The sequence below is a fragment of the Gymnogyps californianus genome, chromosome 2, assembly GCF_018139145.2.
Source record: "Gymnogyps californianus isolate 813 chromosome 2, ASM1813914v2, whole genome shotgun sequence".
NCBI lineage: Eukaryota > Metazoa > Chordata > Aves > Accipitriformes > Cathartidae > Gymnogyps > Gymnogyps californianus.
The window spans coordinates 130,492,162-130,518,973 of record NC_059472.1 but is presented as its reverse complement, the minus strand read 5'-3'; the positions used below and the strand labels follow the sequence as shown (position 1 = coordinate 130,518,973).

At 49.0% G+C, this 26,812-nt stretch overlaps 3 protein-coding genes across 3 annotated transcripts; all 3 read right to left on the bottom strand.

Annotated features, from left to right (window-relative positions):
• Positions 1-2,014: 2,014 nt before the first annotated feature.
• HOXA9 (homeobox A9) lies at positions 2,015-5,115 on the bottom strand. Its single transcript, XM_050890838.1, has 2 exons — positions 4,557-5,115; positions 2,015-3,442 (listed from the first exon to the last, which is right to left on the bottom strand). The coding sequence occupies exons 1-2, from the start codon at positions 5,113-5,115 to the stop codon at positions 3,204-3,206; spliced, it is 798 nt and encodes a 265-aa protein (XP_050746795.1). The 3' UTR covers positions 2,015-3,203.
• A 6,531-nt stretch (positions 5,116-11,646) lies between these two features.
• HOXA10 (homeobox A10) lies at positions 11,647-14,221 on the bottom strand. Its single transcript, XM_050891514.1, has 2 exons — positions 13,402-14,221; positions 11,647-11,984 (listed from the first exon to the last, which is right to left on the bottom strand). The coding sequence occupies exons 1-2, from the start codon at positions 14,219-14,221 to the stop codon at positions 11,710-11,712; spliced, it is 1,095 nt and encodes a 364-aa protein (XP_050747471.1). The 3' UTR covers positions 11,647-11,709.
• A 9,422-nt stretch (positions 14,222-23,643) lies between these two features.
• Positions 23,644-26,129, bottom strand: HOXA11 (homeobox A11). Its single transcript, XM_050891936.1, has 2 exons — positions 25,457-26,129; positions 23,644-23,970 (listed from the first exon to the last, which is right to left on the bottom strand). Exons 1-2 carry the CDS (start codon positions 26,127-26,129, stop codon positions 23,738-23,740), a joined length of 906 nt encoding a protein of 301 aa, XP_050747893.1. The 3' UTR covers positions 23,644-23,737.
• Positions 26,130-26,812: the final 683 nt, after the last annotated feature.

Below are 26,812 nucleotides of genomic sequence, written 5' to 3'. Positions count from 1 at the left end.
CAGTTATGCTCCCATAAAGTCGACATTTTAGGAGCTTTCGGGGAGGCGGCCGAGCGCTTGATGGCGGGCGGGCGGGCGCGCGCTCTTTCGCGGGCTCACAGCGCCACCTGCCGCCGCCCGGCCGCCACCGCCGCTGCCGCCGCCGCCACCGCCCGCCCGCCCGCCGCCCGCCGCCCGCCGCCCCGCCGCGCCGGCCCCGCGGAGCCAGCGCCTCTGCCCGCCAGCGCACGGGAAGATAAATGTCCACCTCCCAGCCTGGATTTAAGCAGGGGAAGGCCAATAAAAGGTTGTTATTTCCGCTCGCCCGCTTTATCTAAAACAGCCAGACAAAACAAATGAAAAGGCTTTTGTAGAAAATCTTAATTGTGGCTGGACAGTTGTAAACTCATTAAGAGCCGAATTCCAGACAGTTTGCAGACCCGTCATTTATTACACACTCTTAATGCTGATTCTTTGAAGTTGCCTCTGTCTGCAACAACAGAGGGCGTCCCAGCATCCCCAAATACTGGCTCAGGGATCAATTAGGGGCTTTTTGTGTGTGTGCACACCAGAACGAGCTCCCTTTTGCTAATTAGAACTCATCAAATCTTAGCCCGGATTTCTCTCTCTCTTTTTTTTTTTTTTTTTTTTAAGGTGAAGCCGAAAGCATTTTTTTTCTCCCGCAGTTCTGCACATCTGTAAACTTCTTGCCGGCTCCCTAAGTTTTGTCTTTAGCCCTGCAGCGTTTTACACCCCATAAACGGTTACAGCAGTCATTTTCTTTTATTGCACTGTATGGCTCTGAATTTTCCTAACAACAACTTCTGCCAAGACCATAAGTGTGTTCCGTCTTATTTTCCTTTAAATACATATATATATGTAAGTGTACCTCCGTAAAACGAGAAGGCTTTTATTGTTGTTCGACATATTTGCAAACAAGGGTCGGTGGGGCGCAGAAGTGTGCTGCGGCTCATATTATGGAGGATATCTACTCTGAGCAGTAAGATGTCCGCCCCAAAAAAAAAAGGGTAAAATTCAGCAAGCTCACAGACTTCGCTATTTTCTTTTGTTGCTGAGCTTGGTTTGGCTTGGGGCGGCGGGGGAGGGGTGGGTGCAATGGGTATGTGTGTGGAAATCTTCCACTCCAAAGAAACCTTCTTTCTGTTTTTAAAAATAAATCCTATTTTGTCCTCTCTGCTCTAGCCTGCTGCCAGCCCAGCTCTTTCCTTCGGCTAAATCAGCGAGTAAAATTGACACCATAAATTCTACCATAATTGTCAGTAAAATTTTATCTGTATCTATATCTACCTATACATACATATACAATCCGAGGCGCTAGTAAAATGCAACGGGTTGTTTTTATTTGCCACGGGACATTTAAAAGGGAGGAAAAAAATCCCAAACGTGAAGGCAAGGGAGGAAAAAAAAGGGTGACGTTTGAAATAACATATTTTGCATGCGCAATTTTCTCTACAAGGGAATTTAAAATGAACGCGCTGGTAAGGCGAGCCTTCTCACAGAGCTTGTTGAAGCACACTTAGTGCTGGACATTTTTCTGGTGCAAGCTAATTAACCATCTCAGCTTAAATGTCGCTGTCTGAGCTGATTTACATTATTGTCCGCACTAAAGAACGTCGGACATTTTGGTTTGGTCCTAAATCCCCCCGCCCCGCCAGGCGAATTTATTAAAAGCACGTTAACGCGGGACTGTGCCCCCGCTGCCATCCGAAGGGGCTCCCTCCTCGCACTGCTAAGCGCCAGCTTACCAAATTATATCCGGGAGGGGGGAGCTGTGCCTCCCCTCGGCAAAGCAATGGCATTTAGGACCTGAATCTGCCCATTTAGGACGAAAATAAAGCCCAAATTTTCGTCACCTGGGGTCTGCGTTTATAGAACCGTGGGTTTGCCTTGGCTCAGAAATAATGCTGCTACTCCCCTCGCCTCCGCAGCTGCCCTAGCCCTGCCACGTCTGCTGGTGAGATTCGGTGTGCCGTGAAAGAACCCCTCCTTAATAATCTTAAAACATCACAAAATATAAAAGAATCAATATATTTTATTTGGCAAAAAGTTAAATATCATTTCAACACAACGATTTGGTCAGTAGGCCATGAGGTAACTATTTCAAAATAGACAGTGTACGTTCTGCATCAACATAACTTCCCAGATTTATTTTTTTAAATCGATACAAATTTACAATAACCAAATGTAGGTTTTTATAGTGTATAATTTATTATCAATAAAATTAACCTTCATTACAATAACCATCAAATCATTCGATTAAAATTAAAACGTAAACCATAGGTAGTTACCCTTTTCACATATACGTATAGCTCCGAAATCTGATAACTGCTCACTGGTGCAAAAACAATATTTAAGCTAGTTTGTTTATTTACTTTTTTTTAATATATAGATTATATATACAACCGACAAAGACAGTACTATATATATATCAACTGTGCATACTAAAATGACTTGCTTCAATATTTTGAGAACCGTAATTCCCAGACATCCCGGACGAACTTTTTTTCTACTTTTTTTTTATTTTTTTGCGTTGGGATATATATATAATATATATTTTACAATCAAAGGTTAACTGTCTAATTATACAGAAAAGACTTAATACACTACAGAGCTATACTCTATGCAATTTTTATAATAAACAACCTGAGTTCAAATTGAATTCTAGCTTACACCATTACATCCGGTACAGCACCCAAGCACATAAATTGAGTCACAAACATAATTACCACAATAAAACACAGTGTTCAAGTATTAGAGCAGAGATCTCTCTGCCGCGCAAAGAGCGAATAAAATTAACTACGTAGACTAAACTATACAGTCCGTAAATAGTTGTGCATTATGAAAAGGTAGTTTTTTTCTTTTTTCTTTTTTTTTTCTTTTTTCTTTCCGTAAGTGAAGAAACAGGTAGATTTATACAAGCCATCTAAATAGCCTTTTCGTGCTAATGCCCCCTTTTTCTTTCCTATTAGAAAATTGAAAGTCTTACTGTACCTCTCCTGGCAAACTGGCCACTGTGACAATCAAGGTACAATCATAACCAGAATTTGCCATGGGAAAAAAATGAGGCCTGGACCCAGACGCATTGCATGGCAGGGCTCGAGGGGAGGAAATTTTTTTGTTTTGTTTTTAACTTTTTTCTTTTTTTTTCTTTCTTTTTTTTTTTTTTTACTTTATGCATTTTCAATTTAACCCGCTTGTCGCCATCATTCGTCCTTCGCTCGATCTTTGTTGATTTTCTTCATTTTCATCCTCCTGTTCTGAAACCAGATTTTCACTTGTCTCTCAGTTAAATTGAGGAGTCTGGCCACCTCGTATCTACGGTCCCTAGTGAGATACATATTGAACAGAAACTCCTTCTCCAGTTCCAGCGTCTGATGCTTGGTGTAAGGGCATCGCTTTTTCCTGGTGGACCTTGCGTGGAGCCAGTTTGCAGCTGGATTATCTACAACGAAAACAACAGGAGAAGTTCAGGCTCGGGAGGGGGGAGGGAGGGGGCTGGGGAGGGAGATCCACGCAGGACCAGCCGCATAGGTGTCCTGATATTGGGGTTTAGGACGTGGCTCTCCTTTCCCCAGGCACAGAGGATGGTGAGGCACAATGGACTCCAAAATACAGACACATGGAGAGGTCACACGCAACCACACGCGGCAAAGCCCCGCCGCCCCCGCCTCCCCTCGCCGTTTTTTATTGTTTGTAGGATGCAATTTTAAAATACTTTCTCCTCCTCTCTCTCTACTAGCTCCCTCCCTCCTTCCCGGCCTCCCCACACCCCACACCCCCCCCCCCCAAACTGCCAGCCCGGGGAGTGACCAGCCAGACCAACATGTCATCGAAATTGTTTCACTTTTTAATTTCGGCCTTCTCCCGTGTCATCGCTGGCAAGACCCAGGGAGCTGGCGAGTCAGTCTACAGCTGGCATAATTAAAACCTCGCCCGCTTAAGACCCTTATTCGCACGGCGTTAATCGCGATAGCAATCCCGAGGCGCTTTGCCATCAGTTCCGCAGCCCTGGGAGCATCCAGCCCGGGGTTTTCCACCGAGGAGACGAAGGGGGGAGGGGGGGACCAAGTCAACGGCGAGGTTTCTGCTCCCAGCCCCGCAATAGCCGCCCCAGCCTGCGAGCCGTCTCAAAAAGATCAGATTCACATCCAATGCTTTCTAGGCACCCTCTCCCCGGCGTTTGCCCACGCCTGGGAGCGCGGCGAGGCAGGAGGATGCGAGCACGTCCTGCGGAGTTGGCTGGGGCGGCTGGGGCGGGAGTGGGCGGCTTTTGCCTTTCCTTTTTTTTTTTTTTTTTTTTGTTGCTGTTTTGCTTAAGTCGCAGTTGTAGGGTGGGTTTTTGTTTTCCTTTCAGCCTGGAAAGCCCGAGCCGTCCTAGATCCCGTTCGAGCCTGCGAAAGGCAGCGCTGGCTTTTCCAGATCGCAGACCCCGGCGAGCTGGAGCAGCGGCGGCGGCAGCAGCCGGTGCTCGGCCGCGTCATTAGCCCCAGCGCCTCGACACCTCCCCGCGGCCGGCGCAGCGCCCTGAAGTCCATTACCCTCGCAGTCCCACTTACTTGGATCGATCTGCGGTTTCTCTCCGTTTGCCTCACTTTCTCCATTGCTTTCAGAGAATGCGCCTTCGTGGCTTTGCTTATCCCTATCAACTGGAGGAGAACCACAAGCATAATCAGAGAGAGACAAAGTGTGAGTGTCAAACGTGGTACAGTCAGCCCTTCTGGCCGCCAGCGGTTCAGGTTTAATGCCGTAATGCCTGCTGGTAGGTAACCCGGGGAAAGACAAGGAGCCCGGCACAGGCTCAAGCCACGAACGCATGTACCTGCCGTCGGGCGGTGCCACGGGCGCCTGGTGGTGCGCGTAGGGGTGGTAGACGGCGGGGACGCCGCTGGCGCCGGCGGGGTGCGCGGGGCTCCAGGGGGGGCCGAAGACGGGCGCCTTGGGCTGGAAGCTGCAGGGGGCCAGCTCGGGGTGCTCGGCCAGCGCCGCCGGCCGCGGCGGCGGCGGCGGCGGCGGCCCCAGCGGGGCGGGGGCGTAGCGGGGCGCCGCCAGCTCGTCCCCCTCCGGCACCAGGAAGGAGTCCACGTAGTAATTGCTGAGGGTCCCGGGAGCCGACATGGCGGGCGCGGGCGGCGGACCCGCCGCGGTTCGGGGCTGCGGGTTTCACGTAACAACTTGGTGCTGGCGGAGAAGTAGAGTCAGTAATAAGTTGAGGGCAGCCCGGGCGCCCATTGGCTGCCCCGGTCACGTGGCGGGGGAGCAGAACAATAAAGTATAAATCAGTCCGCGGGCTATTAATGGGTCAGTGTTTTCCAGCCATAATTTTTATAGCGAGGCCATATGTTTTTATGCAAAGGGATATTTGAGTTATACGGCGGGGTTTGTTTTAATTGCGGCCAACTGAGATTAAAAGATCAGATTCCGCATTACAGCCCCCCCTTCCCTCTTTCTCCCTCTCTCTCCTCTTTTTTTTTTTTTTTTTCCCGTTTAAGCGGACTACTTTATATCATAATTAATCATCCCATCAGTGGGTCGTGTTCCCCGCGAAAAAAAAAAAAACAACCCACCACCCTTGTGATCGGAGACCTTCACATAAAATTATACAATAATTGAAGCAATAAAAAAAGCAAAATAGCAGTTGCGGTATACTGTATTTAAATATATATTTATTATATTTCATAAGGAGTTATTGTTTCGGGAGCCACGGGGTTGTTATTAAGTCAGTAACTATGAGCGCGCTCATTTGCATCGCTGTGTTTCACAGCAGTAAAAATTTACGAGTGCTTGGAAAGGTTAAATTATACTATTGTGTTTAGTTTGGGAACTCACTGTAAATAATACCGTTCCGTTCGGCTCAGAGCTGGCAGCGGAAAGTCAAATTCAACGTATCCCCTTCCCGAAACTGCGCCGCCGAGCCGGCCCTCCCCGCCCGGCCGGAGGAGGACCGGGGCAGGCGCTGGCTCGGTATTTAGGCTGGCCCGCACCAAACTGCACTTCACCACCCTACCCTGCGGCAGTGACCGAAACACCCTCCTCGTCCTCCCCGCCGCACCGCCGCGCCTGCCCGCCCCTGCCCTTGGACGGGGCCGCGGCGGCCGGGGACCCCCTCTCCAGGCCGGGGAGAGGAGCCGGGGCTGGGCGGCGCGGCGGCGGCCGGAGCGGAGCGGAGCGGAGCCGCCGTCCTGGCCGGGAGGGAAGGAGTGCGGGCAGAGCCGGGCGGCGGTATTTATCACGACGATTAATTCTTTAACTATGCAGGGAAGCAGCGGGGGGAAAGGGGAGAAAAAGCCCCGTCTCCCCGCTGCCGAAAGGCACCCTGCTTCTCAGGGCGGCTATCAAAGGGGCGCTCGCAGCCGGTCGTCCCGCATTCTGGTGAATCGAATTTATGTGCAAATATAGTTATTTATTTGCTGGCACCTCCTTTGACTGCAGGACACACGCTAGCGGCATCGGAAACCGAGCGGAGGGTTACAGTCCTCCGCAGAAGGAGGGGAGGGTGCGCGGGGGGAAAGTAAGAGGCGGCCAGATCCAAGTCCAGTGTTAGGAATTAAAGTCGTGGCTGAGCGCTTTGCAAATATGCCTGTGACTCCCTGATTTTTCTCCGGCGGACACTCACGCTGTTTATCCCCGTGGTTGGCGAAGGAGCGCGGTCAACGGGATGCAGGGGGCACAAAAAATCTCCGCGAGAGGCTCAATTTACTCGAAATAACTTTTATTGAAAATAGAGCCCAGCAAATGGTGGGGACGGCTGAGTAATAATTAAAATCACGTGTAAATATTGTGCATGCGAAAGTGTGGTTCTAATTAGTTTTACATCGCTATGTGGGCTGTCTCTCTCCCTCTCCCTCTCTCTCCTTCTCTCTTTCTTTTTCTTTTCATGTCTTCCCAACAGTTTAATCCGAAATCTTACAGAGATCCCATTTTAACAACGCTCTCTCCCCCTATTCAGGATTACAAAGGCCCATAATGAAACTATTATCCCCCATTAGAGTTCGAAAATTACGGAACAGTTGCAAGATCTCCACAAACAAGGAGCCCGTTATTTTCTAACAATTTAAAAAATGCAAATAAAGCTCTCCTCTGCTATTTTCTGTGGCCATTGTATAGACACGCCGTAATAGAAAAAAATAATTGTATTTCTTTCCTGGAAAGACGGAACTCGACGTCATTTTTATTTATTATTAAGAGTCAGCTGTGGTGAAATGTGATTGTAGAACTTCCTTTTTCCATTCAGAAAAAATAATCTTAGCGGCAGGAGTCCTGGATGTTTATATTCGAATTTGGGTTCTCAACTTGCAGCGGGTTTCATTTTTTTGGTTCCTCACCAAAAATAATAGCAAATGAATAACAATAACAATAACGTTTAAAAGAACGTGCCTGCATTTTTATTTCCCTGTAAAATTCTGCATTTGTTCACTGCCGGCATCCAAGCGGCAGGAGAGGGTGTACAGAAAGCAAGAGAGAAAATATAGCGAATAATTACAGACATTTTTCACGCGATCACGTTGCTGATAATAACGCTGGAGCATTCGCCTCTCTTTTCGTCCTTTTAGACCCATTTTTCCCCAAAGTACATTTTGCACACGAGCCACGAAGGCTAGTGGGGACAGCGTGGGCTTGGTACAATTTGCGTTGCAAATTACTCAAGGTTTTGGTGGCTTCCACCCTCGGAGGCAAAAGACCCCAAAGAAGGCAGAAACAGACGTTCACATCAAATTGCAATATGAAATCGGAATTCCCAGGAACGAAGCACCGCTGGAGCGATCGTGCCTGAATAAAGATACTCCCTGCTCTCCATCCCGATATAACCAAATTAGCAGAGCTCCCATTCCGCTAGCTCTTACCCCCGGCTGCAACAGGAAGGACCCCGTCGGTTTTTTAAGCGAGGGGCATCTGCAAGCCCCTGCTTCATTAGCCACGCACCCCGGAGGCGCGGAGTGTACGCGGGCGCGGGGTAGGAATCCGCGGGCGTTAGCGATCTCTCCTGAACGGGAAGTTCAGGATCGCCTTTCCCCAGGGTTTCCTGCCACTGCAAACCTCTCTCAAGGAATCGTCAGCGCTACGAATGCACGGAGGTGTTTTGGCACGGCGGAGAGAAAAAATGATTCAGAATTTGGGGGAAGCAGTCCAAAATCAGGATGATGCGATTCAAATGGGAAATAACGGGCAGAGGCAAACCTATGTACAAGCGCCATACAGGCACGCACAGACATATACACTGTCAATACACTCCCCGTATGTACACAGACCCAGCAGATAGCCCATCAGACGCACAGTGTGTGTAGAGGCAGACACAAGCACTTAAATTTCACTGCAATGTAGAGCTCGGCTCCTGCCCCGGCCGAAGACGTCTCCTTCTCTAAGGAACCGGCTAGGATGAGTCTAGCTAAAATCCGCTATCCGAACTCCTCTGAGTTCCTGCAGCCCAGCCTGGAGTTTCGAAAAAGTTTATAGTTGCCTTTTTTTTTTTTTTTTAATTACTATTTTTTAGGCAAAAAGAATCACGGTCACTAAAAAAATAAACAGAACTAAAGCCCCAAGGAGTGAGTTTTCGGCCCTTTCCCCCGCCTGCCTTTGCGCTGCTGAGGGTGCCCCGCTCCGCTGCCGTGCCGGCGCTGGCTGCCGGGCGGAGGGCCCGGCGGGAGGCCGCCCCTGCCCGCGGTCGCGCTGCGGACACAAAAGGCGGCGGCGGCGGCGGCGGGCCCGGAGAGGTCGCTGTTGCCCGTTCCGCCGCCGCGGAGAGCGCCCGCGCCCGCGCCGCAATCGTGATCGTAACCGAGGCCTTGCGGGCCTTGGGGCAGCCGGCGCCCCCGGGCAGCCCCGGGGGAGCGGGCCCGACGGGCGGCGGCGCGGGGCCGGCGAAGCCCTGAGACAGGCCCCGGCGGGCACCAGCCACCCCCCACGGGGGGTGAGAGCCGCCGGCGGGGCCGGGCACCCCCGCCGCGAGTGGGGTCCGCCCGGCCGCAGGCGCTGCGCTCGGGGGCCTTGTTTGTGATGGTGCGTGGAGCGGGGACGGCAGACTCGATCTCTCCCTACCCCCTCCCCCAGGCAGGCTCTTGAGTCTCCGTTTTTTAATAAATCCAGACAGAAAAATAAAAACAGCCCCCTCCCCCCGGCCCCCCCGAGCTCGACCCACGGCGAGCAGAATGCAAAAACGCACCTGACCTTGAATGCAGCCTACGAGATATATTAAAATCCCGCAAGCAGGCAGGGACTCGCTTAGGAGCTAGCTAACCTTGAAGAACTTGTCAAGCTTCCCCCCTCGGCTGCCGTGTTTATCTGAGGAATCAAAGGAGGCTCCGTTGCAGATGGGGAACAATGGCATTGGGACTTGACGCCTACAGATCACTTCAGCGCTAAGATTTCTTCGGGCAGAAAGGACCCTCGCACCAACCATACCTGGTGATGATATCAACTGAAGTAATTAAGGCAGTTTCGTGCTGTAGAGAGAAAGGTGGAGCCCCAACAACATGAAACTACCTAAACCACAGAGCAGTTCTCAGGCGCTAATTATTACTTTCCCCATTGCCGTGGTCCTTAACGCAAGGATCCCGCTACGAAAATAAAACCAGAAACGTGACTAAAACATCCCTCTCGCCCGCCCGCCCGCCCCGCCGGCGCCCCCCCGCGCCCCCCGGCCAGCCTCGGGTGGGTTAATGAAAACAAGAGAAAAATATAATAACAACGCCCCCCCCCCCCCGGGCAGCTTTCGCCTCTCCATGCAGATGCAATCGGGAAGAAAAAGGCCGTGCACGACAATGTTACATCATGAAAAGCTAACGGCTCCCAAGAAGCCCGGGTTCAAAGTCTGTCCCCCCTCCTCCCAGCATATATATATATATACCCTGCAAGGAAGCATTTAGCTGTCGCTCTTCTCCCAGCCCTCCTTTTGCCTTCCCTTTGTGCAAGACTCTATTAGTTAAACATGCAGCAAAGAAGGGAGGATGCAAAAAAGCAGCCTGGGTGAAATAAGCTCTTGCACATGCAGCCAGGTAGGGAATAGCCTTGCCTGGAGGGGCCCGCTGGCAGGGAGGCGAGGCTAGGGTCCCCCTCTCCCCATGCGCTCACCTTTACGATTTCTTCTCAGCCCTGAGATAAAAGCTAGGATTTTGTCACCGTCCTCTGGAGTTAAAGATCTCTGCGCACTTGTAGGTGTTTGATAAAAAAAAAAAAAGAAAAATCGTTTCCCTACCCTCAAGAAATAGTAATTTGCTTCCTCCGTCTATGCAGCTCCTCAGTCAACTGAAACCACTCGTTCAAGACAGCAACAATCCAGATATACTAGCAAGTCATAAAACTGAACAAAAGCCGACAAACCTTAGAGCACCATCGCTATATGGCCCAGACAAATTACGACCGTCTAGGTAATATTTAAATAGATTCCTAAAGTAATTGCAGGGGGTTTAGGCAACTATTCCTGTTGTAAAAGTTCTCGAAGACATAAAGTAGAACCTGAGGATAAACAGTCACAAAAAGAGGTAAAATTAAAAGGATTCATTCCACGGGTTTTTATTCTTCTATGAGAACATAAACATCGTTTTTTTCACGCACAGCAGCATTACAATATTAATTTATTCCGATTTAAGGTAAGAACTAGATATAGCTAGAACTAACATTTATAATAACGATAGAATGCATTTGCTTAAAACAGTATCGGCATTTTAATAATAATAGACATTTATACATATCTGTATTTATAGTTTTTCCCCTTCTTTCTTTTTTTTTCTCTTTTTAAATTTTTTCACCTATGTGTTTGACCCTTTAATGCATGTAACTTCACAGTATAAAGGAAGACGAACATATTCTCCCTCGCAGTCTCAGACTCTGGCTCAGAAAGTCCTTCTGATGTTCAGGATATATACTTTTCAGTGAAATTAGTGAGGAAAAAGTGACTACTTTCTTCTCAAGGGGGAATTTCTGTGTGCTTGTCACGCGTTACCAACGGTAACGTTATTTATAGACAAAAAAATCACTAATTCCACATATTTAAGCGAAACTACATTAAGTAAATATCTACAACCAGAAAGAGCGAGAGAAATTCAGAGGTAAGTGTCATAATTTAGTCCATGAGCAACACGAACTCTTTTATACCTTTAAAGAGAAGAGATTTCATTTTCCTGGCCAATTAAAGCTGTAATATTGACTTTTAAGGTAAAGCAAAAAAAGAATTGGTCTTAACACCCGTTCCCATGAAGCCCTTTTGAAGGATGCCTGCATTTCATTACTGTAAGTCCTGCTTTTCGAAGGAAAAAGGGGGGGGGGGGGGGAGAAAAGGAAAACAGAGGAGGAAGAAGCTCCCAATATATAGAAATATGGCAAGGCTTAAATTCTTCATTCTGCAGCTACATACAGTCCAAGTTACGCCGCTTATAATTTAAAAGAATGCGCCTTTAACCAAGCTTGTTTACTTTTCAGAGGGAGATATGGGGGGAAAGATATTTGCAGCTCCTGAAATGGTATTTCTGTGTTTCAACCCTTAAAGGAACAAATCGGCCCCGGGGAAGGCTGAAGGAAGCGGGGAAGTTCACGCACGGCATTTTGTGCATTAGCGTGGCTTTAGTCCGCCCCCCCCCCCCCCCCCCCCAGTAGCTCTTAAGAGGTTAAGGACATATTGAGAACGTCTAAAATCGTTAATCCATACAGGTGCGGATGACTACAGCCTAGGAAAATGATACTGGCTCTTTAAACCATAAAGATGTGTTTATAGGTTCATCAAGAGAAATTAAAGTTGGCTGTGAGCTCCCGAATCCTATTCTCTCTGTTCATTTTCTTCAGTTTCATTCTGCGGTTCTGAAACCAGATTTTAACTTGTCTGTCTGTGAGGTGGACAGTGCGGCTGATCTCTAGGCGACGCTCACGAGTCAGGTACATATTGAATAGAAACTCCTTTTCCAGCTCGAGAGTTTGATGCTTGGTATAGGGGCACCGTTTCTTTCTGCCACTTTTTGCCGTGAGCCAGTTTGCTGCATTTTCTCCTTTTGAATTGCCTAGTTTTGAGAAAGTAAAAAAGGGACGTTACCAGCGGGTAGGAGGCAAAGAGCTGGGGTGGGGGGGGGAGAGGGGGGAAGGAGCGTGTGTGTGTGTGTGTGTGTGTGCGTGCGGGGGGCTCGCTCCGCCAGCTGCGGGGAGTTGGAATGTGGGGTGTCCTTGTGGGAACCGAGAGCTTCAAAGCGGTTTCCCAAAGGTCCTGGATCCGCCCGGAAAAATCTCTGTGCTCAAAAAGGTCCGGGCAGCCTCGGGCGGGGCAGCGTGCCCAGCTTGGTAGTTCAACTCCGACCCCCCAAAACAGGCTTTTACCCGCTCCCCCTCGGCCGCTCCGAGCCCACTGTTACTGGGGGGCAGCTTGGTGAATGGCCTGGAGTCTTATTTCCCCCGCCCCAGGCACCTGCTTCCAAAAAAACAAAGCCTGCGGATCTGAACTTTTGTAAGTGTGCTCTGGAGGCGGAAAACAAGGTGAGCCGGGGAGCCGGAGCCTTCCCGCCTCCAGCCCCTGCCTTCCCGGGGAGCTTAGCCCCGGCCCTCTCTTTTCCAACCATGTCGGGGGAGACAACAAAAAAAAAAATTAAAAATCCCCCGTTGCAGAGTGTTTATTCCTGTCAGTGGAACCGGCTGGGAAAGAGGTGACACCGATCCCTCGATAGCTCGGAGTGGTTCGTGGTTTGGGGTTGGCTCTCTAGGAGTTTTCCGCTTTCTTTTTTGTTTTGATCTGATTACTTTCCAACGGGGCGCCTGAAGGAATAACAGGGCGTCTGAAATGCGGCCGGAGAGAAGCGCCTGAAAAGTCTGCCGCCCAGGGAAGGGGAGTTATTTTTTTTGCCGTGGGGACCCGAAAGGGAAATAAATAAGCAAATGAATAAATAACAACCCTGTTATCTAGTGTAGACGCTGAAGGATATTCGCGGTGCATTCATCAGTCTAATTTGATAGCAGTTCATAGATGGCACATTTCAGCGCGGCTGTTATTCCGAAAAGCATTCTGGATCGTAAAATATAACTTACCGCGTTAATAGGTTTATTTATTGGCACTGCCTATTGCTTATTTTGGATGCTTTACAAACATCTCTGTTATCTGGTAGGCACCTTCACATCACAGGGGAAAGATTGATCTTGTTTTTCTATATGTTTAAGCAGCATGCAGGCTAAAGTTGCCCAGAGCGGAGGCTCTAAGGGTTTTAAACTATAGGATGGACATTAATTTTTACGGCAACCCCATGCCCGAATATTACAAAGTTCAGAAGGTCAGTCTGAGCAGCGCTTCTTGGCAGCCCCGCGGGGCAGCTGGGATCCTCCTTTCGTATCGCGATGCCACTATGATCCTCAACCGCTTTTTTTTTGTCCTCTTTTTTTTTTTTTTTTTTTTTTAAATCATCACCACCACCATCACCATCATCATCATTCGCTTACCTACGGGCTCTTTCTCGGGAGAGGCTTTGCTGCTCTCTGACGGAGCCGGAGAGAGCTCCTCTGCGGTGGAAGATGAAGCCTGAGTCTCGTCCTCCCTCTGGGAGACACACGCCAAGGGGCTGGGGGAGCGCTCCTCGTCCTCCTTCCTCCCCGCGTCCGGGACGGGAGGCAAAGATGGAGGCGTCTGGAAGCGGCCGGGGGGCTGCGGAGGGAAGGGGACAGCCCCGGCCGGCCCCGCGCCGTAGCTCTTGGAGGTGCCATAAGCCTGGGAGAGGCGGAAGTAGCCCGGGACGGGGACCCCGCCGCCGCTGCTGGCCGGGCTGACCTCGGCGCTCAGCCGGGGGAAGGGAGCGAGGTCTGTGGCGACCGAGCCCTTGGGGCATTTCTCTGAGTCATAGAGGCAGTAGGAGCTCTCCTCCTTAATGCTTGGAGCGAAGGAGCACGAGGTGGCCTGCTGGCTCTCCGGCTCTTCCATGCGACAGGACCGGGGGGGGTCTAGCCACACTTCCATCCCTGACACGTAGGGGTGCGAGCTGGGGACCATGCTTTGAGAAGTACCTTCATTGCGTTTGCTCAAAACGGGGAAAAGTCCGCAGCTTTGCAGCCCGTAGGACAGATCGGACGCTTGTGGCAGGTAGATACCACTGTTGGGATAGTAGCCGCCTCCGCCTCCGCCTCCGCCTCCTGCTCCCGCCGCTTCCCCTCTGCCCGAGCTGATCAAGGAGTCTACCAAAAAAGAGTTTGCAGCCGGGCTCTCGGAGCATGACATTGTTGTGGAATAATTTGGCGAAGGGAGCAGATAGCCCTTTCTGGCTGACATTTCTTGTGCAAAACATGCTGAATATGATTAGAGATACCCCCGCACCACGGCAGACGCTTGCAGCCAATGGAAGCCCGGGCCTCCCCAGCAACCCCTCCCCGTCTGGTTTCGTATGCACCGAGCTGCTCTCAGGTCGACCTCTGAATTTGGGAGATAGATGTATATTAATGTGTAATATGGATTTCCATACACATAGGCGCGCACGCTTCGCCCACATGGGCGAATGCCTGCGCTTGGGCGGGAGCCGCGCTCCCGGGAAGGGGAAGGAGAGGGCTTGGCTGGTACTGGCTCCAAGTTCTGCTCCCCTCTTATCACACGCACCGCTATAAAATAGCCCGGCGGTCCTGATGTTTATTATACCTAGGCTGAAGCGGTGTCCAGATGAAGCTTTTACTATCACTCCTCTCTCCCCGCGGTTGGGCTTTCCGGCAGCAATGCCTGCTCATCTCCCTGCACAGCCTATGTGTCTCACGAAATTAATAAAGCCACGGCTCGCCCGGTGTTTTATGCTCAGGGTCTGCTCATTTTATTTGATTGTCTCGTTTTTTAAGAAATAAAAGACGTGTTATTGTTTATCACGGATCATTGGAAACCGTAAAGGGGCCTGGTGCCTCTCGCGTTAAACTACCGAGGAAGGGGGCTGCTTCCAGCCTAACATCACCGCCACGACGCCAGGCTGGGCTTAAATTTCCTGGAGATAAAATGCTCGCTGCTGCGCTGAAGAATCTCTTAGGGAGCAATGCCACTCTGGGAGGATTGATTGTGCGGTTGCAGCTCCTAATGCTTTAGTTAACGCTGGATTCTTCCCGAGGTCTGATTACCATTTAAAATATAAAGCCGGACATATGCCACAGAAAGAATCCAGACGCGAGCAGTTCAAATGGATCCTCGCAGGATGCTGTGCACCCTGTTTATTGATGTGTTTATATTTGGGCGATCATTTTTATATCTCCCCCTGCCCCCCCTCCATTTGGGTCATTCACTTTTCGCCTCTTCGAAAGCACCGTCTCTTTCGCAAGCAATGTACTAAATAATAGAAGATTAAGTAGATGAATCTTGAGATTCTAGACAGCCCTGTCCAGTCAATATGTAATTGTGGCGGAGGTAGCAGACAGATAGCAGACAGACAGGGACGCAGACAGAGAGACAGATAGATTTTCTAATGAATCGCTTAATGAAGGCTTGCTTTCACTTCCATCATCTCTCGCTTATGCCATTTTGAAGTCGCCGCACTGCCTGGCCAGCGGAACCAAGGGCTCTCTAGTCCAAGGGGAGTCTGGGGCTGACCAGTACTCGCTGCCCACCCCCGAGGAGCGGGGCTCGCTCCTCTCTCCCGCACGCTGCCCGGGGAAACAGCGGCCGAACGGGCTCTGCTTCCAGCAGGGCGGGCGGGGGAGAGCGGCTGCCGGCCGGGCGTCAGCGCCGTCCCCGGCGAGAGCCGCTGCCTGGCACCCGGCTGCCGTGCCCGGGAGGGCGCTGGCGGCGGCGGCGGGCCCGCTGCCTGCCGGGCGGGGTGGCGGCGGGGCAGGCGCGGCGCCCCGCATCCCCCGGCGCCCCGCATCCCCCGGCGCCTACCCTTGGCGTTCAAACCGCCCCGGGGAGCACCGCGGGGCAGGGGCTGGGGCGGCCCTTTACCCCCCCCCGCCCCACGGATCTGTCAAGCCCCACGTGGTCTCGTCCCGCAGTGTTTGCCTGCCACGGGGAAATGCTTTTTCCGCAGCGTGACATTCCCCCGGAGGAGTCCCTCCTTGCGGCGGGAGGCGAGTGTCCCTTCCCGCGGGCCCGCCGAGCCGGCGGGGCCTTCTCCAGCCTCCCTCCGCGCCCGGTGGAAGCGCCGGAGCAGGCAGAGGCTGCTACAACTTTGCAATACCCGTAAAAGCTTTATGGAAAGGCGTCTGATTTTTCCGGTGTGATGGGGCGAGCATCACAGCGCGGCTTCCTTCTGACCGGCCCGTGGGATGCGGTGACAGGGGTAGATCCCACAGCCTATAGAAACCCTTCGAGTTCCTCCCCCACCCCCCCGCATTTCCTCCCGTAATATTGTTTGCATGTCCCCAACCCAACTAACCCCTCGATGTGTTAATGTGCGATGGACAAACCCTTATCAGATTCCTATGAGGGCCATATCACTGCTAACAAAATTAATACCATATAAGGCACCGGTTTATTGGCTGGTATACAGGAAGGCTATTATCAATAGGCTTAGCGTTATAAATACAGATCTAAATAAAATGAAACGTGAGCCTCAACGCCGCCTTCCAAATACATTTCTCTACACAAGTCAGGTATAAAAATTACTCCGGGGAAGTCCGCTCTTGCGGTATGTTTATTTTGCATTTGCCAAATTAAATAGAAATGGATTGCAAACCTAAAAGCCATACGGAACCGAGGAGCAACACTTGAAATCCTTCCAAAGCTGTTTTTAAAATAAGCAGCTCCCTTTTAAAAATTGGATTAAAGGGGGGGAAATGCCTGTAAAAGTACATTGCAATCCTCGTCAGCCGGAATAAAACGACTCGAAATGCATCGGAAGAAACACGGGTTGGCTTCTTCTCCCTCTCTGCAAGCTAATGCAGGGAAGTCAGACAAAAGGCGCGGAGGCCAGGGACAATTTGGAAGGTTTTAAGTTTTCTTTAGCCTCCCTTCCTAGGTTTTGTGGCAGAGGGCTGGGGTTTGCTCCCCGTGTCAGGTCCTGCGGGAGCTGCCGTCGGCAAGGCCGTGTGGTGGTGTGTTGATTACAGCGAACGGTGCCGGTTTGATGGTCAAGGCACTGACTCCGTCTAGATCATGAACTCCGCTCGGCGTTGCATTATCTCCGCTTTCTTTAATCGCTAACAAGGCCAAGGCAAATAGTAACCAGCATCATCAAACCCAGTGAAGTAAAACTAATAATGTTCACTTGATTCGTAACTATAAAAGATAATGGTCAATTCTGACTAAACTGAGCTAATTTGGCATGCGCTGGGTGTAGCTACTGCATTTCCAGCGCTTAACAATGTGTCCCTTGGAGCTTAACCCCTATTTAAAAGAAATTTTAAAGAATATTGTGGACGCCAGGGGACGAGAAATACTTTCTTTTTAATTCTACTTCTGTAAGCAAAGCTATCCGAGGGTCTATAAAACCGAGCAAATAAAATTCTGATAAATATCAAAACCGGCGAGAAGGTGCTTTCGCGGAGAATCTAAATTCACGGCGTACATAGACAACACTATCAAAATAAAACTTTATTGATCTAAGAAAAATATAATAGATGCATTAATAGCGTCGTTAAGCCGTTTTATTGGTTGGACTAAAATTAAAAACAAAAAGGGAATAAATAAAAACCGACAGCTCACCCTAAGCAAACTCTGACTGGAAGTCTCAAAATGTATCGTGTTAAACCGTGATTTATCTTTTTATTATTGGCCCGTATAACCCAAAAGATCAGCACTGTTAATCCAGAGACGCATTTTGCGAGCTAATTAAAATATGCTTTTATTTGTAGACACGGGCAAACTGCAATTTGTGAAAACGTAAGTGGCCTCGCAGTCTGCTGCAGGGGTGCATGCGCCGCCTATCTGAGAATATAGCCGTGGATTACATTTTATACAGCTCCAAAAATTAATGCAATCAGGGTATAGTTATTTAATATTGGAACTGTCAGTTGTCAGGAACGTGCCTGTGTGCCAGATTCCTCCTTTTTTTTTTTTTTTTCTTCCCTGGATTTGCTCCAAAGAAGGCGGATTTCAAACAGGAGGTTTAGGAACTGCGTCTGTGCCAAGTTAGGTGACTAATGACGGCCCCACTAATTTTATCTCTACTAGAAATTCTTTCACGCTGGTGGTGGTGGGGAGGTTAGCTTGTTTTGGCGGATTATCCTGTTAAAAATTAGGCTGAGATTTAATTCTATTCCAGCCATCCGGAGGCTTGTTCTCCTAACTATGTTTTATAGTATATGTGTATCGTTTTACTCATTTGGATTAGGAACATATTTTGCAAGTAATTCTGACGAGCTCCGAATTCTAGTGTGCGGCAGGACAAAATACACCCAAACCAATTCATTAGGGCTTTATCTCCTCGCCATTCCTCCGGCACTGGCGAGAACAACGGGGCTTTCTATTGTCCGGAGAGCCCCAAACACCGTGCAGAAGCAACAACGGTATCGGGTTATATATGTGTCGGGAAAATCTTACATACCCAAATCCGTCTTTTAAGTGTACCCCTTGTATTGCGAGAGATGGGCCGCACAGCTGTATTAAGCATTTGAAACTGTATCCCTTCTCCCCTTTTTGTAGCTCCCTCTCCTTTAAATAAGATCTGGATGCATATACAAATATCTTTTTTGGTTGCGGTATAGCTTGGCTCTCAGACACACACGTTGGCCTGAAGTTTCGATTTCAGAGCATTTAATGAAAAGATTGTGACCAAAAAAAAAAAAAAAAGACAAAAAAAAAAAAAAGACAACAAAACACAAACCCAAAGAGCTTATGAAAAAGCCTCCCAGGGGTTTGGATGTGGTATGTGAGCTGAAGTTGAGTACACGATTAATTAAACACAGTGTAGACACTGAGTTGGCTTCGCCTCTTCCCTCCAAAACATGCAAACCCAAATCATGTGAAATAATAAACAGTTATTGTAAGAAACAAGCTTGTTTTTTTTAAATATTATCCTATGACCGCGGCCGTCAGTAAACAATTCGTAACCAGAGGGCGCTTTAACTGCTGCTGGGGTCCCTTTGATTTATTCAGCCGAGTATTGAATGGGGCAGGGAAACAACAAGGGGAAAAATAAATATTTGATCAAATATGCTGAGTTTAACTTGACTGGTATAAAATGAAATGTTGCAAAGGGACCCTCAAATCGCCCTGCTCCTTCCCGAGAAGTGGCTTCTCACGTCCTGACGTTGCCGAGGGGAGGTCAAAAGAGATCAACATCCCCGAGCTTTTAATGGAGCATCTTTGATTAAATCGATAGGTTCCGATAATCATCTAAAAACTGCTTTCTGCCGACTGAGCATGTGCTTTTAACTACACTTGCAACAGTTCCCTGGAAGCACAATTTTAAAGGGCGCTTTCTTAAAAAATACCGCAGGCAAGTTGCATTACTTTACATACGAGAGCAAGGACAAAATGATCCTTTTTTTTTCTTTTTTTTTTTCTTTTTTTTTTTCTTTTTTTCCGGACAGATATTTAAAAACTGTATACGCTCTCCTAAGAAACACGTGGATTAAAATATGTAGCCAAACCAGTATCTCCTCCATATAATACCACCTTCCCTCCCGCCCTTCTCAAATGGAGACATAACAAAAACATGTGAAACTTTTATGGGCGAGAAAAGTAACCTGGAGTTAGGGATACTCGTAGCGAGGATAGAGTTTCAAAGCTACAACCCAGAGCAGCCCTGAGCACGCGAGAATTTGTGACTATTGTTTGTTTACAGCACATGTGCTGGTTTAGAAAGATAGATAGATAGATAGATAGATAGATAGATAGATAGATAGAGGAAATCCAAATCTAGTCTTGCATTAACATTGACTTAATATGCAATCATATTAACAGTTTTTAGCATAAGTGTGTCAAAACTTGTTTACCACAATCTGTGTCCAGCTGCAAGGAAGCAGACTACCCTTTAAAGTTACCAAACGACCCTAACTAAACTACAGTTCAAGTCCAATAAGATCGTCAGAATTGTCTGTCATTTGCAGTCTGCGTTGCCATAGATCTATTTGATTGAAGACACCTACTGTTCCACACATAAATGTCAAGTTTCATAATATTTCCAGTGCTACATTTTTTTTATAACTGGAAGAAATCTACAAGTTACTCTGAAAAAATATTTCCAGATAACGTGGATTTTCCACGCGGCTGGCCAAAGCTTTACGAAGAGAAGATAAAAGGTCAGCTGCAACTTACAAAGTCCCTTCTATATTATTTCACATCGTAATCACCAACTTTTTGCATCGCTTCCCCTCCCTACGGTTCTTTTCCGCGGTGCTCAGTGGTCGGGGCAGGGGCCACCCCAGCTCGCTCGGTACCACTCCGATCACCGCACACTCCTCGCCCTTCTCCACGCCGGCTAGATGTATAAAACACTTACCTTCGCGCATTTCCTAATTTTTAGGAAACTTTTAACTCCACCGAGAAGCCCCAGCGGCTCCCCGCCCCCGGCATCCCGAGCGGCTTTTTGTAAACGCGGAGCCCGGTAAGTGCAATAATTACCCGTGCGGCTCCAGGGATGCAAAATGAACAAAGGCCAAGATTTTTTTTTTTTTGCTTTTTTTTTTTTTTTTGCAGGGCTGCTCCCCTCGCCCCGGGCGGCTTTGACATTGATCTGAAGATCGCCATCTTGTGGCAAAGCAACCCCCAAACCGCCGCCGCCGCCGTCCGTCCGTCCCGCCCGCCCGCCCGCCGTCCTGCCGCGGGGGCCCCCGCGGCAGGACGGCGGGCGGGCGGGCGGGACGGACGGACGGCGGCGGCGGGCAGTAGCCGCTCACCTCCCGGTGCAGAAACCTCCGGGCGAACCTCCCCTGCCTTTATAGCGATGCATTTCGGACGAGCGAGCGGACAAGTCACGGACGCTTTTTATGGCCACAATTGTCACAGCAGCACAGAGGATGCGATTTTATTGGGCTGGGAAATCAAAACCCCGACCAGAGAAACTCCATGGTTTAACTGTCTCTGGGATGGGCTCTGAATGCCAGTTAATTTTTAACCAGGAAAGGAAGCTTGCTGGCTTAACTTTCATTGCCATTCAGCTCTCCATCCGTCCCTCTGTCCCTCTCCCACCGCCCGTCCATCTGTCCGTCTCCTTTTAACTGGCATTCCCTCTTCCATACTAGACAAACAAACAAACAAAGTCCCCCTTTTCCCTCCTCACTTTTTAACATTTCCTTTGGGTAGACATCGTCTGGCTGGGTGGCGGTTGTCAACAAAGGCCCAAAGTCAGTAAGTCCTTCACCTCAAGGTTATGGGTGATGTCCAAGCAATACAGAAGTTCAAAGCCAGTAAACAATGCGAAAACAGAATTTACTTTCTTCTGCTGATTACGATTAGGGTCAACATTAAAGATTCAAACAGTCTTCCCAAAACACATTCCTATCTCAGCTATTGTTTGGGGTTTGGGGTTTTCTTCCCCCCCCCCTCCTAACTTTCTCCCTCCAGCCCTCCTCCCTCTCGCCCCCCCGCCCGCCTCAGTCCACTCCCTCCCTGTCTTGGAGATCAAGGACAATTTCAAACAGCCCATTTCCACCACACTGCCATGCGAATTTTTTTTTTTTATTTTTTTTCAGAGACAACAATTTTCTGAGGGCTCTCACGCTTCTGGCCACATCCAGCGGCTGGCTTGGACCTTCCCTTTGGTGCCGGGCTTATAAAATCTGCTCCAAACGCTACCGACACCGCAAACATTTCCCGAGCAGTTCTCCTGGACACGTGTGGCGGGGAGCAAACAGCAATGTCACATCAAACCCTCGAGCATAGGACCTTGTCCTGCCGGCGTTGGCAGGATAAGGAAAAGGCCTAACACATAGTGAGCTATGAACATACTTCGTTTTCCTTTTCCTGTGACCCGCTGAAAAGATGCTTGAACAAGCCTGGGTTCACTTGTTAACTCCAGAGTAGAAGATTTAACGGCGAAGTTCACAAAAGAAGAATAATTCGCCCCAAATGACTGAACAAGGTCATGAGGAATTTCGGGTCCCAGAGTTACATCGGATAAAAGAACATGCAGTAACGTAACACCAGAGTAAAAATATAAAGTTTCCATTTTTTTATTTTCCTTGTGCGCTGTTCCACTGTATACATGCAACCAAATACTTTCGCATATTAAAAGAAAACTGTATATACATATAGATGATACATATTGAAAACAGTGATGTCATATAAAGATATTGCATTTTGTGAATCGTGTCAAAGAAATTACATCCATTTGGTAAATTTATTAATCAAAAAACATTCTTATCACCACTTTGTTGCACATGTAAAGAAATCCCACACCCTTTAGCCCCAAAGGAACAAAAAAAACGGGGGGGGGGGAAGGCATTCGAACAAAATAGGTCATGGGTTCTTTTCTTATTATTTACAAGTCTTGTAAAACACCGTTCCTGTATGAAATATACATTCAGATATTCTCAACAGCAAATTACCTTAACGATAGAACACCGTACCCTTTGTAAACTGATATAGAATTTTAAATATTTTCCTTTTTTTCTCTTTTCTTTTTTAAATTCCTTTTTTTTTTTCACGCTTTGGTTCCTGCAGGGAAATATATATATTTATAGATATTTAAAATAACTCCGAACAACTCTCCATTCTTTGCATATGTCGACTGGGCGACAAAGTAGAGCTTGTGACATTTAAAGTAGACAACAACAAAATTACCATATTTACATTGTTTGGCTTCTGTTTAAACTCCTCACTAGTCACCTTTAAACGAACATGCGATCGAGTTATTTTAATGATCCAATGTTAGTGCATTGCACAACTCCAAGTTTCAATTAAGTGTTGTGTGGTATTTGCTAAACTGTCGTTCTCCACAGGTATTTCCTGAAGAAAGCTTGTGAGCCAGAAGCCAGAAGGTTAGTTTCCTTTATGGAGTTGTTTCTTTTAAAACGCTGAAATTCACACTTTTTTTTTTGCCGTTTTATTTTTAGTATTTAAATATGATTTGTCTCCGAAAAGATGGCAACGCATAGTCAGTTGTCATAAATAAAACGAGAGCTAATTAAAATTTGCTAAGTCTTTTTTTTTTTCAGTGATTGTTTCTTTACGATATATGGCGAATTTATACCTGATTTTTTAAAGTAAATAATTAAGTCTTTCATTTAGTTCTCTTTCTTGCCCCTACCCCCACCCCCCCACCCCCAAAGGAAACACTATTATAACCATCACTACATCCATATTACAACTGCTCGCGGTTGGCCTCGTGAAGGTGTAGCCATGTCATATCCCCCCCCCCTTTAATTCTGTTTGTGTGTCCCCCTCCCTTAAATTCTCCTTCCAAACCCATGGGCAACGGAGCCCTGCCTCTAACCTAGGCATTTTCCGCTAAGGAAGGACAAAAGATTATTTCTCAGAGTTTGTATTCTGCAGTGGTCCTGGTTGGGTGAGCTCGACCTGGCAATCTCCAGACAGCTGTTCCGCAGCAGCACAGGGGCGAGGGAGGGCCGGGGGTGGGCTAGTCCGGGGACGGAGAGGTGCCGTCCCCGCCTGTGCCTGCCGAAAGCGGTAGCAGGGTGAGCCGCAGTGCCTGGAAAGGTAAGAGGTATGGATTTTGCACTCAGAGGTGACGTGCACGTTTAGAAATGGATGGCATGTGTGTCAAAATCAAATCGATTCCAGTTGATATGTAAATATATATATATATATATATATAAAAAAATCATCATTGAAGTTCCAGAGTAGATTTACATGTATGTAAAACCTTGGATTCTTCTAGTCCCGTCAGATACACACCTCCTTCCTCCACGTAACCCCGTGGCTTGACCTTGTCAAGGGCGAAATCTGAATTTAATCTCGTCTTGAAAAACGCTATGAGTTTTAAAGTAGTGGATTAGCTGAGTAATATTGTAATCGGTCTCTGTTAATTTTTTTTTCTTTCATTCTTCTGTTCTGAAACCATATTTTCACTTGGCGGTCGGTCAGATTGAGCATTCGGGAGAGCTGGAGGCGTTTCTCTTTGTTTATGTAGACACTGAAGAAGAATTCCCTTTCTAACTCTCTAATCTGATATTTGGTGTATGGGCATCTCTTTTTACGGGTACGTTGTCCACCTGTGGAGTGAAAAAAGGCAGAAGCGTTTGAGACCCGGCGGTGGCCGGCGGCGGGGGCTGAGGAGGGGTGGGGGGGGACACACTCAGGCAAAACACATTAATATGGAAAAGACGCGTTTTGCCCACTCCGGGGCCGGCGTTGGCAGGTCCGAGGCTGGGCGCCAGCCCTCCGCCTTGGCGGGTGCGGGCAGCCTGGGACCGGGACCCGCCGGGACCCGCCGGCTCCCGCAGCGCCGCGGCCCCGGGCAGCGGGGAGGGCGAAACCCCCGCCGAGACGCGGGGATCCGGCCTCGCTGCCTCCGCGGGGAGGGCGGCCGGAGGAAGGGGTGGTGGCGGGGGGTTCCTGCGGATTTCACGAGCCGGAGGAAAGCCTTTGTAGGCTGCTCCGCCGGGCGCCGCGCACACGGAGCTGCCCCAGGAGCAGCCATCACCTGGCTGCCTGCAGCAGGCAGCGCGGCATCGGGCAGGGGGACCCAGCGCCCAGCTCTCCCGAGCCCGTACCCGCTCGGATCTCGCCCTCATTCCTTAGACTAATCCCGGCTCTACGTCCCCAGCAGCGGAAAAGCCCCTGAGCCCAGGGCTGAGGCGCCTCATTTCTCCCCCAGCCGGCTATTTTCAAGCACGCTCTCCACCGCATCGAGGTATTCTCCTCTCGATTAGCCATTACGGTTTTAAAGTTCATTAAGCAGAATATAAAATGTTTCAAGGTTCAGGAGCTCTTTACATTAAACGTAGCTGCTATCCCTTTAAAAACTTCCTTTTCTGGTACAGTTCATTGTCGAGGTATTTTTTCCCCGAGCCGTATACTAGCTTTGCCTTTTAAAAAGCCCACATAAAAAAATCAGACTTTGACAGATTGAATAACAATTGTAAGTAACAAACTGTTGGACAGAAGGCAACACGTAATTGCCACAGTGCCTTAGTAAAATGGCTTCCTTTAGACAAAAAGGCCAGCTTTAGGTTAATTTGTTTCTTTTAATATATTGCTACAGTTCAGGCGGCTACTTTATCTGTTAAACGCTATTCTAGTGCAATCGTTAAACCGGCGAAGGCTTTGAATTCAGCTCCTAACTAGACTTCTGGTGCAACACATGGCTTTTATAAAATCACTGGATTACATTGATATCAAAGGAGTCGGAATCTCCTTTTTTTGCCGAATTTACAGGCACCGAACGTACGTTATTATATTTTCGAGAGTTGACCACAGAGCTCTTTTTTATTATTATTAAAAAAAAAAAAAAAAGAAGAGGAAGGAGAAAGAAAAATTTTTTTTAAGGCATCCATTGCCCGGTGGGTATTTCACGGCCAATTTCAGCACTAAACACGTGATCTCGCCTTTTATAACAAAGTTTTGTTGGGGGAAATCTAAAGGCCCTTCATAAACCTTATATGCTTATAAAACAGCATATAAAAATTTAACAGCGGCGGTGCGCTAGATTTCAGGCTGCCTTTCCTAAAAGCGCTCGGGCGCTGCCTTTATACGTACTGGAGCTGCCGGATTTCTCCTCATTGTTGCCGGAAGATGACTCGGGGCTGCTGCTGCTCTCCGGCCGCCTCCTCCTCTCCTTCTCCGCCGCCGCCGCCGCCGCCCTGCCGCAGCCGCCCTCCGAACTTGAAGTTGCCGCCGCCGCCGCCGCCGCCGCCCCGGCGGCCGCGGGCGCCTTCTCGCCACTCTTGTCTACCGGGTAGTCCGCCGAGGCCAGGTTTTCCGCCGTGCCATAAGCCGTCTCGAAAAACTGGTCGAAAGCCTGGGGTAGGACCCCGTTCCTGCCCACCGTGCTATAGAAATTGGAGGAGACGTTGGTGCTGGGGTGGTAGACGTTAGCTGTGTTTTTGCCGAACATCTCGCCCATGCTAGCAGTGTTGGTGGCAGGCAAGCAGTCTCTGTGCATGATCTCCTCTGCGGAGTAGCAGTGGGGCAGATTGTTCCTGGGGTGCCATTTACTGGAGGGATCAATGGCATATTCCCTGAAGGTAACTTCTCTCACAGGTTGGACCTGGGGTAGGTTGGAGGAGTAGGAGTATGTCATAGGGCGAGAAGACGGGGTCTGGGGCAAAAAAGAAGGGAGGCTGGAAAAATCAGGACCCGAGACGTAGTAAGTACAACTTGGCAAATACATGTTAGAGGAACAAGGAACACGCTCATCAAAATCCATCATTAGGGCTACCTCGGCTTCTCCGCATTAGCTGAGCTTAACATGATTCTCTAACGCAGCTGCCTCTTTGAAGCAGATCCGTGAAGTAAGAGATGGGGAGACGTAAGCTGACGTGGAAAGCTCTCCCCGGCGGCGGCAGGGAGGTGCGGTCACGTGGCCCGACGTTGACATTGACGAGCGGCGGGTCCGGGCCCCGCTCCCTTTGTGGCCATCGCGGGGGGAAGCAACAGCTCGTCGCCAGCGCCTAAGGGCGAGCCGAGCGCAGGTTGGCCGGGGGTTAGCCTTGGGGGACACAAAGCCGCCTTGCCACTGCCCCACACTTAGCCGCCCGGCCCATGGCACCCACTGGCTCTGGAGTAGAGAGGCTTAGCAATCCCCCCAGGGTTAGGTGAGACCTTTCTGTTTGTTTGTGTGCTTGCTGGGGCGTTCGTCGGCTCGCTGGCAGGCTCCGAGAAGGAGGGCACAGGAGAGATGCAGGCACGGTTCCTTCTGCAAAGCTGCTTCCGAGCAGGAAACGCTCCTGAAGAAATCGGCCGGTTTTTTTTTTCTTTTTTTCTTTCCTTTTTTTTTTTTTTTTGTTTTGTTTTGTTTTTTGTTGTTGTTACTTGTTTTGGTTCGGTTTGGGCTTTACCCCCCCCCGGAAAAAAAAAAAAAAGCCCTCGCCCCGCAGGGTTTTTCTGGAAACG